This window comes from Helobdella robusta (genome assembly GCF_000326865.2).
Source record: "Helobdella robusta unplaced genomic scaffold HELROscaffold_71, whole genome shotgun sequence".
In the NCBI taxonomy this organism is placed as follows: Eukaryota; Metazoa; Annelida; class Clitellata; order Rhynchobdellida; family Glossiphoniidae; genus Helobdella; species Helobdella robusta.
The window spans coordinates 599,467-612,457 of record NW_008705401.1 but is presented as its reverse complement, the minus strand read 5'-3'; the positions used below and the strand labels follow the sequence as shown (position 1 = coordinate 612,457).

Sequence of the window (12,991 nt, the reverse complement as noted above, 5' to 3'; positions counted from 1 at the left end):
CACCGCTAAGAACCCACCTAAAATATAAAAAAAATATAACATACAAACACACAAACCACAGGCAACATACAAACTCTATATAACTCTATATAACTCTATATAACTCTATATAACTCTATATAATAAAATAAATAAATTATAAAAATAAAATAAATGAGATCAGGCAGATTGCTTCAAGCGAGGCAGAATGCCTGATCTGTTTTTCATGCTGTCTTGGCTCCTATTTATACTCGGTTCAACCATACATTTTCATCATTTCAAGCCGAGCCAAGCTGAGCCAAGCCGAGCCAAGCTGAGCCAGTATGCGTAGATTTATAAGCGTTTTTATATTAAAATTTTGCCCGCTTTGTATACGAATATCTTCAATATCGATATCAAAGAAATAACGCGAGTGAGTTTAAAAAATATTTCATTTCCTCCAACGATTTCGTAACAAATTCTCCATCCTATTTTAAAATTTTTTTTGATGTTTTTAATCGGTCAGGTCACAATCATCGATATCGCAATGAAATTAAATTGAAAATTTAATGAAAATAAAAGTAACTTAAAATATTTCATTTAATGAGACTATCATGTTCAAAAAGATACTAGTTGATACTTTACAATCAATTAATTCAGCTCAGTTGTTTACTTATCTAATATACAATTGGCTCAACTCAGTCCTTAACTTATCTATATTCAAATGGCTCAGCTCAGTCCCTAACTTATCTATATTCAATTGGTTAACTCAGTCTTTAACTTACCAATGTTCAGATGGCTCAAGTCAGTTCTTAACGTACCTATGTTCAATTAACTCAGCTCAGTTTCTCACTTATATTCAATTGGCTCAGCACAGACTATAACTTACCCATGTTCAATTGGCTCAGCTCAGTTTCTCACACACCTATATTCAATTAGCTCAGCTCAGACTCTAACTTACCTATGTTTAATTGGCTCAGTCCGGTCTTTTACTTATATTCAATTGGCTCAGCTCAATTTCTCATTCACCTATATTCAATTGGCTCAGCTCAGACTCTTACTTATATTCTTGTTTCAGCTCAGACTCTTACTTACCTATGTTCAATTGGCTCAGCTCAGTTTTTCACTCACCTATATTCAATTGGTTCAGCTCAATTCTTTATCTATTTTTATTTAATTGACTTAGCTCAGTTTCCAACTTACCTACGTTCAATTGGCCTAGCTCAGTTCCTAACTTACCTATGTTGTTTAACCATCCCTCACTAAAAGATGCAGAGAATGTAAAAAATGTAAATGTGAATTAAAATGAAATATGAATACTAATATATAATAATTACTATGTATTAGTATTAAATAAACTAATTTTTATATATTAATATTAAAAATATTCGATCTCGTTAAACTTTTATTGATTTTTTTAATTAAATAAATGGCGTAAATAATTCAAAATTGTTATTTTAAAAAACTATTTTCGCTATGTCTAACACATATTTTACATTCTGGTGCTCATTGAAAGGAGATTGCTGAAGTCAAACGTTGGCTTACTGCAGTGGCTTACCGAGTCTCGTAGAACTTATGTGGTAGTAGTCTTTTGCACATATGATGCCATGGATTTATATATCCATGTAAAATACTTTAAATAAATCAACAGAGTCATTAGTTCAATTTTTGTTTCCTAGAATGCGGCGCTCATAATAGTGTTTAAAGCTGGTAATTTGTCACTGGATTCGTTGAGTATCTTCCGAACATGAAAATGTAAAACTTGTAGATGAAATTCCGACAATTTTTATTCATATCACCTTGAACCTTGCGAATAGTTATTATTATTACATATTGCTGAACCTCCAATATTGTTCGATTTCAGTTTTTTAAATATGGCACTCATAAAGTGTATAGAGATTAAACTAATTAAAAAGGTTATAGAGCTGGTAGTTTGTCACTAGATTCATATTATATTCGATCTTTTGAACATGAAAATGAAAAATTCAGTAATGGATATCTCATTGATTTTGATACATAGTATCTTGAATCGTCCGAATAGCTATAATATTTACGTGTATGTATGACCAAGCAAACTTGACGAATATTTAAAAACATGCTTGCAATCTACCGAATATTTTAAAATATTTCAAAATTAAATCAGCCGTACGGTCGGCTTACTGCCATTTAGGATAACTTGTGCACATTGTTAAATTCATTTTTGAGAGATTTTTTTTGTTGAAAGAGAAATTCTTCGAATTCGCCGTTTCTTTGTTCGTTTTTTAAAATTTAGTTCTCATTTGAGGTAGAATTTAGAATTGTTTTTGGAAATTAATTGTGTTGCATTTACATTGAAAGAGGGTATTGCAATAAATAAATTTCGTTCCTTTTCAATCATTTCTGTGGAAAAAAGCTGTTAGTTATTCCTTATAAATAATTATTTAATGATAATATAATTTATAATTAAATAAACATATTAATAATTTGTCGTTTTTTAATTGTAATTTATTTACTGTTATTATTATCTGTAATAAATAATAATTATTAAAATACTAAAAATAGAAAATAAAAAACAGTTGAAAATATTGCTAACTTGTAATTTGTAATAAAAAAAATAAATTATAATTTTTGCACTTGTCTAACTAAACTTCTAATTCTAAAGTCAGCAAAGGTTCTTTCAAAAAACTTTCCCTAACCCTGACAACCTTGACACTAACCAATTATTACTAAATTTAAAATTATTTTTTATTTCATAAAATAAAAACATTTCATTTACTATACTTTTTTATTTTCCAAAAATAATGGCTTCATACTGAACATTTGCTAATGTGTGCTAGCTTTTCCCAAGTTTTTTTTGCAATATAATACTATCACACAAACAAAACATCTCTACTTCTATTTTTAAATTTTTCAATTAGGATATAAAAAGAAATAAATAGATAGTTGTTAAAGTCATGTCCCCAACACTGGCTAACCGTAAAATGCCCACAAAAACCAACAAGCAGCAAAGATTTGAACATGTCTACAGCCATACATTCACTCCAAGAACATTTCTAGTTGGTTCTTAAATTTGAATTTTTTTGTTAATGTAATATATATATATTATTATTATATTTGATTTAATTTTAGACATATCTTTTTAAATGTAATACACAGTATATATATTATTATTATTATATTTGATTTAATTTTAGACATATCATTTAAATCAACTTATTCATGATTTTTGTATAATTTTCCTTTATAAATTAGAAATAAAAGAGATAATTTTCATTACCTATATATTAAAAATAATTACTCTCCAATCAAAATTCAGGTTGAGCTATTAGACATTGCCCTCAAACAAAATGTCATAGCCTGTCTTTCAAACGATAGGGGTAAGACTTTCCTGTTTGTGTCCCTTATCAAACAACAGCTCTCCTATCATGGTTTGCAGAAACATTCGAACACCAATAAGAGTCCAGGGTACGGTGGGGCTGCTGAAAATGGCGGTGATGACGTCGACGATGTTGGTGGGAAGAAAAAGTTGTGTCTTATTATCGCTAGTTCAGGTTGAAGAATAGGAAAAAAAATAATTTTTTTTTCATTTTTTTTAATATTATAATTTTTTCATTTTTTTCATTTTTAGGTTTTTTATTTTTAAAAATAAATTTTAATATCTCAATTAAAACTATCCTCAACTTTATTCAATTCTCCACCCATGCAGATGACAATATTAGGCATATATCCACGGACATATCACTCCACTCTCAGGTTAATATATTATGTTTCTACGGAAACAACAATGACGACAACAAAAGCAACAATGCTTATACTAAAAATAGACATGATGACATCATCGATGAAAACCCCGATGTCGTCATAACCACAGCTGTGATAGCGTTGACATTGCTTCAAACGTGTCTAAAGCCAAATGATATCAATTTAGTCATTGTCGATGATTGCCATTTGGCAATAAATGATAGAATGTATGTTGAGATTATGGATATTTTGTATGTAACGTCACATCAACAACAACAACATCTTCAACTACAACAACAACAACATCAGCCACCAAGAATTTTTGCTGTGCTGACTTCGTTACTTGATAATCAGAGCTGGAATCCTAACCAGTTGGAAGGTTAGTGGATTGATGGAGTGAATGAGGGGATGATTGAGTGGATGAATTAAATCCCTGGATAGATGAATGAATGTATGCATGAACAATTGATTGAATAAATATAAGTTTCAAATCAAATGAATGAATAATCAAGTATGTAAAAAAAATCCATCCGTCCATTCCTCCATCCATCCAACTTAGATTTAGTACTGAGAATGGAGTCTATATATAGGGCAGGGGTTGAGGTGGCCCCCGAGCTGGTGCCCATCTGCGGACTATCCGACGGTCTAAAGAGGTTGCAGCAACAAAAACAACTGCAGCAACAAGTCGCTTCTAACAGCAGCTACAGCAGCAGTAACAACATCAACAGCAGCAATAGGAATGAAATGTTGCATGACTCGTGCAACAACAGTAGCAACAGCAACAACAACATCATCATTGATCTTTGTAATGTGGAAAAACCCAGAGAACTAATAATACACTGCAGGGAATACCGGGATCAAAGTGGATTGATGGATAGATTGGTGAAAGAATTAACGGATGTTATTGAGTTTGTGGAAGGGTTTCAAGGTGAGTGCACCAAAAGGAATGAAAATGCTTCTCAAAAAGATGGTGGTGTTGATGCTGACGGGAACGTCCAAGAAATTGCTAAGACTACCCATGACAACGTTAAAACCATTGGTGGTTGTTTCAAATTTGATAACATCAATTGTGACAGTAATAATATAGACAGCAGCGGTAATGACAATAAGGATTGTAACGGTATCAATTTGAGTTCTGACAATTTAACATCAGCAACAACATCAACTACTGCTGCTACTGCTGCTGCTACTGCTATTACTACAACATCGTCATCGTCACAGCAACACAACAACAATATGACCACTTCATCATCTTCGTCGTCATCTTCAAAAAATCCTGATCAATTCAAGAGTGCCAAGCTGGCCTTGAATGAATGCCTCTACATCCTAAAAGAACTGGGACCATGGTGTGCCTCGCGAGTTGCCTACGCTTTCGTTAAACAACTTTCAAAAATAGAAGACTGCGAAAGTGACAAGGTAACAAAGTTGTATTTGCAGATGGCCTCAACTACCCTCAGATGCGTGTATAAAGTTGTGGAGGATTACTTTGACAGTAAAGTGTGTATTTGTGTGTTTGTTTGTATGTGTGTGTATGTGTTGTTTGTTTGTTTGTGTGTATGTATGTGTTGTTTGTTTGTTTGAGTGTTTTTTTGGTTATGTGTGTTAGTTGTTTTATTTATTAATTTGCGGTAATTGATAGCTAAAATTTGATTATACTATATTTCAATTGTCATCATCGTCACCCTCATCATCACCATCGCTATTGTCATCGTCATCCCAGATCCACAAATTGGAAGAGTTTCTGACGTTGGTGAGCCAGAAGGTCATCCACCTATTGGACGTCCTTCACCTTTACAAGCCAGACGACAACTTCACCATCGTTCCCGGAAATTACGAAGACGACGCCACCAACCTTCCCAGCGATGACGACAACAACAACAATAAAAATAATAACAGAAATAGCGCTGGTGGTGATGATGATAATGGCAAGAGTAATGATAATGATGGTAATGGGGAGGATGATGATGACGACGACGGAGTTATAAATCACGAGGCCTGGTCAAAAAGTGGGAAGTCTCAGGCCACTGTCGGCTGTGTGGTGGTTAAGAAAGAGAATGGATGTATTGTAAGTTTGGTTGGTTAGATGGATAGTTGGTTGGATGGATGGTTGGTTGGATGATTGGTTGGTTGGTTGAATGGATGGATGGTTGATTGGTTGGTTGGCTGGTGGGTTGGTTGATTGATTATTATATTGATGAACTGAATGCCCACATGATTGTGTAAATTGACAAATTCATTCAACCAATCAATAATTGAATAAATCTATCAATCAACATTAACTCCTCTCTTAAAAATTTTAACCAATGAGCAGACAGCAGTGCAGGAAGAGGAGGGGTTATGGGGCTTGATTTTCGTAGATCGAAAGCACGTGGCCTTTGCCCTGAATAAATTAATCGTCGAATTATGCAATTGGGACGTTGACTTATATTTTGTTAGGAGCCACTACATTGCTGTGGCCGGTGGTGATCATGGTAGTAGTGGTAGTGCTGCTGCTACTACTCAGAATTCCTGTGACGATGTGAGTATGCGAGTGAGTGGTAGTGGTGGTGTTTTTGTCGATGATGTTAATAATTTTTTCTATTTCTTCGTAAAAAAAATTTCAAATATTAAAAACAACCCCCCCTCCCTCTACCCCATCAGAGAAAGAGGGCCGCCCAGTATAACCCCCACCCCGCGAAATCCACCCCGTCATGTTTTCCAGCACCGTCATTTCCGCCGTTAACAGCGCCACCACCATCATTTTTTCCAACGTCAAACATGACGTCGAGTGAATTTCAGAAGCACGAGGAGGTCTTAAGGAAGTTTAGGCAGCAAGAGTTGAATCTTCTGGTGACTACGAATGCCCTGCAGACGGGCATCGATCTACCCAAGTGCAATCTAGTCGTTCGGTTTAGTCCGGCTTCTAGCTACAAATCTTATGTCCAGTCTAAGGTTTGTTGGTCGGTTGGTTGGTCTATTGGTTGGTTGGTTGGTCTATTGGTTAGTTGGTTAGTTAGTGGATTTGTTGATTGATTGGTCGGTCGGTTTGTTGGTTGGTTGGATGAATGGTTGGATAGTTGGATGGTTAGTTGTTAAATGATTAACTTAATGGCCGTATTGCATCTGCATTAGTTAATATCAATTAATTGGCTAATTAGCCTACGCCTTATTATAAATTATTACAATATTTCAAATAAATCGGCATAAATTATTAAAATGTTTTAAATAAATTAGCATAAATTATGATAATGTTTAGGCCAGAGCGAGGTCGAACATAGCGAAGTTTGTTCATCTGGTTGACAGCCATTTGAAGGATCAATTCGGGAGTGATATAAAAATGTATAAGGGAGTCGAAAAGGTTGTGATGATGATGATGATGGTTGTGGTGATGATGATGGTTGTGATGATGATAATGATAACGATGATTGGGATGATGATGATGGTTGTGATGATGATGATGATGATTGTGAAAGTTGTGATGATGATGATCTAACTACAAACCACGTAAAGATACTGTATCATCGCTGCCGGCATTATAGACACAACATCAACCGGCACATTCCTAATCGTGACGTCATCAGCGCCAAGTTCCCGCCTTACATAGCCCCCAACTGCCTAACTTTGCCTCATCCGCCTAAGGTTACGGTACTGACGGCCATCAAGTTGGTGAATAAGTAAGTAAGACGGTATTGTTATTTTCGTTAACGTGAATGAGGGTTTCTTTTCTTTTTGTTTGTTTTTAATTTTAATGGCGTATCTTTCGCTTTTGGTCTATATTGTTTTAATGCTTGGTTGATTGGTTAATATTTTTAGCTGTCAATCAATCAGTCATCCAATCAATCAACTAACCAATCAACCAGCCAATTAACTAACCAACCAATTAATCAATCAACCAACCAATCAAAAGTTCAACTAATCAACCAACCAATCAAACGTTCAACCAATCAACCAACCAATCAAACGTTCAACTAATCAACCAATCTACCAACCAACCGATCAGATATTGCGCCAGACTGCCAAGCGACAATTTTACTCATTTGACGCCAAAATGTGAGATCACCGAACATTATTACGACAAAAATGGTCGATGCATCGACGGGGAAGATGATAATGATGACAACAACAACAATAATAATAATAATAATAATGCAAAAGATAAAAGTGCTGCTAACAGCAGCAGATGTAAAACAAAGAGTAGAAATAAAAATGCAAGAAATAAAAAAAATACTAGTACATCTACCAATGCTGCTGCTACTACTACTACTAATAATAATAATAATAATAATAATGTTGGTAGAGTTAAAATGTATAAGGCCCGACTCAAACTTCCTATAAATTCGTCTGTAAAGCAGACAGTTGAGGTTGGATGGATTTATCTATGAGTATTTAATAACTCGCTCGTCATCATCATTGTCATCATCATCATGGCCATCCTCATCATCATCTCAACCTATCCAGGGCCCGCCAATGCCAGACGAGCAGCAGGCCAAAATGGCGGTTGCATTGGAGATGTGTAAAGTTCTCCACCAATCAGAAGAATTGGATGATAATCTCCAGCCAATAGGAAAAGAGATCTTGCCACTGAAGAGAAGTAGAGATAGTGATGAGGACGATGATGATGGCGGTTATGAGTGGGGAAATTCTGAAGGCCAAGGACAAATTGTAAGAATAAATTATGTAGCGAGTGTTTATTCATCCATCCATTCATTGTTTTCCCCATCTGTAATACATCTGTCCATCATTTATTCATTCGTTTATCCATCAGCCTTTCATACTTTTCCTTTTCACTGACTCGTTCTGTCATTCATTCATTCGTCTGCCCATTTGTTCTTTGCTCCATCAATTCATTAAATTACTAATTCATCTAACTTTCATTCGCTCATTCACTCACCCATTTCATCGCTCGCTCACTTAGGCGAGGCCAGGCTCAACAAAACGCAAGCAGCACTATCGCAAACGTGTGGCCAGGGCCCTTCTGGGCTCGGTTCGGCCCAATGCGCCCTGCCACCTCTACGCCTTCAACATGACCTTGACCGGACCGATTTCAGAGGAGCAGAACACGAGAGGCAGGATCATACACGCTCCCGAAGACACCAGCAAGGGATTTGGAGTTCTTGTTCCTAGGTCCTTGCCCAAGGTTGGTTGGCTGGCTGGCTGGCTGGTTGGTCGGACGATTGATTGGCTGATCGATTGATTCATTTGTTTGATGAATGGTCGGTTTACTTTGTCAGTCTGATTGATGGGTTGATGATGATCCATTCATTCAGTCTTTGTTTGAATCATCCTTCACGTAGATACCCCACTTTCCAGTGTTTACGAGGTCAGGAGAGGTCACTGTGTCAGTTGACCCCATGACCCCATCTAACCTACATTCCGACCTTCATTTCGATTCTGACCAGTTGAAGAGGCTTTATGCTTTTCATAAATTTTTATTCTCAGATGTTAGTATTACATTCGTCTTTGCTGATACCAATTAGTTGGCTACTTAGTATTCATAAATTGACCCAAATGCGTATTTTGGTGCACAATTATTATTTGTTACCTATTTATATATTTAATAATTTACCATTAGGTATTAAAGTTGGAAAAATGCCCCATGATCTTTGACCCAGAGAGAGCGAAATCATGCTGCATTGTGGTGCCCATCGATAGAGGTGACTGCTCTCTTTTTCTCATAATCAGCATAATTTATTCGTAAATTAGCATAACTACCTCACATTTACATAAATTTCCACTTAAACAGCAGCCGATTCTGGTAATGAATATTCAGTGGATTGGCATTTTATAGCGAAAGTTGAAACCTACCCAGCGCCGAACTTCAACAAATTCAAACCGACCTACAACTACAAGCCTCTTAAGACTAATACTCCCGGGAAATCTCAAGCTAAAAATAGCTTTGGTGTGGAAAATCCCAAAATTGCTGCTGCCAAAAATGAAAGTACTCCTTCTAGTACTGCTATTACTACTACTGTTACTCCTGCTAATGCAACTTTTACTGCTGCTGCTACCAATGCTAATACTAATACAAATGCTTCTTCTACAAATACTGCTGCTACTACTACTGCAGTTTCAACCAACATTACTGATTCTGATATTCCTACTACTGCTTATGTAAATGGCATTATCGTTAATCAAAATTCTACTACTACTGCTACTACTACTACGACTACTACTACGACTACTGTTACTGATCCAATTAATAATAATGCAAATAGTAATACTACTACTAATGTTGATGATGATGATAAGGAAGGTGAGAGAGTGATGAGGAATGGGTGGGGCGAGATAGTGAGTGAGAGAAACTGCAAAGTGCCGAAAAGATGGGGAGGATGTGATGATAATGATCTTCGTAGTGATGGTGGTGCTGGTGATGATAATGATCACAATGGTGGTGTTGGTAATGATCATCGTCGCTGTGGGGATGATAATGGTGATGGAGGCCACTCAGATGAACACCATCTCGCTAAACAACAATCTGATCATTTAGTCAAACAACAAGATGCTGGACGGCTAAATGCTCAGCAGCAGCTACAAGAACAACAGCAAAATTTCAAATTTAGGGTCGAAGATTTCATAGATGCTGTAGTTACTCCATCTTATAGGAATGTCGACCAGCCACAATATTTCTATGTGGCTGAAATAAGGTTCATTCATTCATTGCTTTTAAAAAACATTAAATTTTTCCAATTTTGAAAATCTTTTCAATTCATTGTCAACACCGGCTTAACAAATAACCCCAACCCTGACCCCATTACAGACGTGACCTCTCCCTGACCAGCCCCTTTCCCTCCCCCGAACTCTACGAGACCTTCCGCCACTACTACTCCACCAAGTACAACCTCCACCTCACTGACCACACGCAGCCACTTCTCGACGTCGACCACACCAGCGCCCGTCTCAACCTTCTCACACCGAGATACGTCAATCAAAAAGGTGTCCCCCTGCCGACTACAAGCGCTGAAAATCGTCGCGCGAAGCGCGAGTCGCTACAGCAGAAGCAGATTCTAGTTCCGGAGTTGTGCTACATCCATCCATTTCCCGCCAGTCTCTGGCGGAAGGCCGTCTGCGTCCCGACCATTTTGTATAGGGTGAACTATTTGCTACTGGCGCAAGAACTACTTGAAAGGATTGCAAAGGAGGCTGGTGTGTATGCGTGTGTACGTGTGTGTGTGTGTGTACGTGTGTGTGTATGTATGTGTGTGTAATAAAATTGTTGCCATTCATCATTATTGTCATCATTTATATTATCATCACTATGATCTAGGACCATTACAAACCAGCCGATCACACCAATCAAACCAAACAATCACATCGATCATTTACAAATCAACCAATCACATCAACCAACCGCAAACCAACCAATCATTCATAACCCGACCAATCACAAACAAGGTCTATCCTTCAAGAAGAATGGAAATTCTCAAGCTCTGCAGTTTCGTTTTGCAAAAGATGGCGAGGCTTCATCAACGTTCTGTGGCGGTTGTGGTTTCGGAGATGACGACGACAACAATGATGATGATGCTGCTGCTGCTACTACTACCACTGCTACTACTAACACTGCTTTTACTTCCATGTATGGTCCTGGAGCTTGCGACGTCATACAAACACTGACCATGTCCAACGCTAATGACTTTTTTAACCTGGAACGATTAGAAACTATTGGTTGGTTGGTTGGCCGGTTGGATAGTTGATTGGTTTGGTTGGCCGGTTGGTTGATTGGTTGGCTGGTTGATTGATTGATTGATTGGTTGCACGTAACAACAGGCGACTCGTTCCTCAAGTTTGCCATCACGGCCTACCTGTACTGCACCTACTCGGGCATCCATGAAGGAAAGTTGAGTTATCTCAGGAGTATGCAGGTCATTATCATTACCATCTTCCTCATCATCATCTCTGTAACTCTTACATTACGTTGCATGTTGACAGGTTAGTAATTACAATCTCTACCGTCTGGGTAAACGCAAGGGACTGCCGGGACTGATGTTGGCCGCGAAATTCGAGCCTCTAGAAAACTGGCTACCACCCTGTTACGTCCTAAAGAGGGCCGACCCTAAAAGCTATATTTGGAACTGGAAAGAACAGGACGGGATTTCCCAGAGTGATAAAAATAGAACCGATGATGATGATGATGGTGTCGATGATGTTTGTGGTGGCGTTGGCAAACGTGGTGATGATAATGATGAAGACGAAGAGGAAGAAGAGGATGATGAGGATGAAGCTGATTTCTTTTTCATTAATAATGTCTCCGATAAAGATGATGATGACGAAGATGAAGATGCCTATGATGATGATGATGATGATGATGGTGGTGATGATTTTGGAGGTAAGACAACATCAGCAGCCGCTGCAGTAGCGTCAACAACTACTCCAACAACATCAACATCGATGGCTACATTAACGAAATCTATACAGGCGGAAACATTTGAAACCGAGCTAAATAAATTCATCAAAAAACCAAAAATAACACCACCATCGTCGTCAACGACCTCAAAAACAACAACCAAGACATCAACAACATCGGTTCCCATGGCATCAACAACATTAGCAACAATGCAATCAACCAAACAACACCACCAACAACAAAACGTTGATGCCAACAACAACAGTAACACCAAGTCTAGTAAAAGGAAGAAAAAGAAGAAAGTCACTTTCAACGACAACAACACAGACACAATCAAATCCGACAACAACCAGAACGACGATGACGTCCACAAAAGCAAAGATGATATAAACCTTGCCACCACAAGCAACAACATTAACATGACTACCGCCACCAACAGCTGCAAAAACGCCGCCGCCAACAACAACAACACGACGACGACCACAACCAGCAGCAACAACAACAACCTTTTAATCCCATACAACCTGCAAACACAACATAGCCTACCAGACAAGAGTATTGCAGACTGTATCGAGGCTCTCATAGGATGCTATCTTGCGTGCTCCGGTCAAAACTCTGCCCTAAAACTCATGCTCTGGATGGGGTTAAAGGTCAAATACGTAATATAATTTTCATTTTGTCGGAAAATTTTGCCTATATACTGTTACTTGTGTGTATATTTGTGGCGTTTACATGTCAGAGTTAAGTGTATTATTATATTGATACTACTACTACATTTTATTTACTTTTGAAACCATTCCACCATTATACTCAAATCTGAAGGTTTTGCCAGTAAGCAGTAGTAACGACCGCAGCGGCGACCACAGCAGCGATCACAGCAACGACCACAGCGGCAGCAGCAAAGATAATTTCTCGAACAACGCCAACTTTTTAACATCCCCGCCATCACCATTGTTACGTCACGTAACTGAACCTGAATTACACCTCGAAATG

General features: G+C 37.5%; 1 protein-coding gene across 1 annotated transcript in view; it reads left to right on the top strand.

Moving 5' to 3' along the window:
- The first annotated feature begins 6,342 nt into the window (after positions 1 to 6,342).
- HELRODRAFT_103772 (hypothetical protein) overlaps positions 6,343 to 12,991 on the top strand; it is an 8,987-nt gene continuing 2,338 nt past the window's right edge. The window contains exons 1-16 of the mRNA XM_009031272.1: positions 6,343 to 6,609; positions 6,914 to 7,015; positions 7,168 to 7,331; positions 7,658 to 7,740; positions 7,957 to 8,018; positions 8,116 to 8,288; positions 8,578 to 8,794; positions 8,952 to 9,098; positions 9,230 to 9,311; positions 10,097 to 10,301; positions 10,415 to 10,858; positions 10,922 to 11,319; positions 11,422 to 11,516; positions 11,584 to 12,011; positions 12,438 to 12,648; positions 12,821 to 12,961. Of these exons, the coding sequence (XP_009029520.1) occupies positions 6,436 to 6,609; positions 6,914 to 7,015; positions 7,168 to 7,331; positions 7,658 to 7,740; positions 7,957 to 8,018; positions 8,116 to 8,288; positions 8,578 to 8,794; positions 8,952 to 9,098; positions 9,230 to 9,311; positions 10,097 to 10,301; positions 10,415 to 10,858; positions 10,922 to 11,319; positions 11,422 to 11,516; positions 11,584 to 12,011; positions 12,438 to 12,648; positions 12,821 to 12,961 (3,126 nt within the window). The 5' untranslated portion in view covers positions 6,343 to 6,435. The remainder of the gene's footprint in view (positions 6,610 to 6,913; positions 7,016 to 7,167; positions 7,332 to 7,657; positions 7,741 to 7,956; positions 8,019 to 8,115; positions 8,289 to 8,577; positions 8,795 to 8,951; positions 9,099 to 9,229; positions 9,312 to 10,096; positions 10,302 to 10,414; positions 10,859 to 10,921; positions 11,320 to 11,421; positions 11,517 to 11,583; positions 12,012 to 12,437; positions 12,649 to 12,820; positions 12,962 to 12,991) is intronic.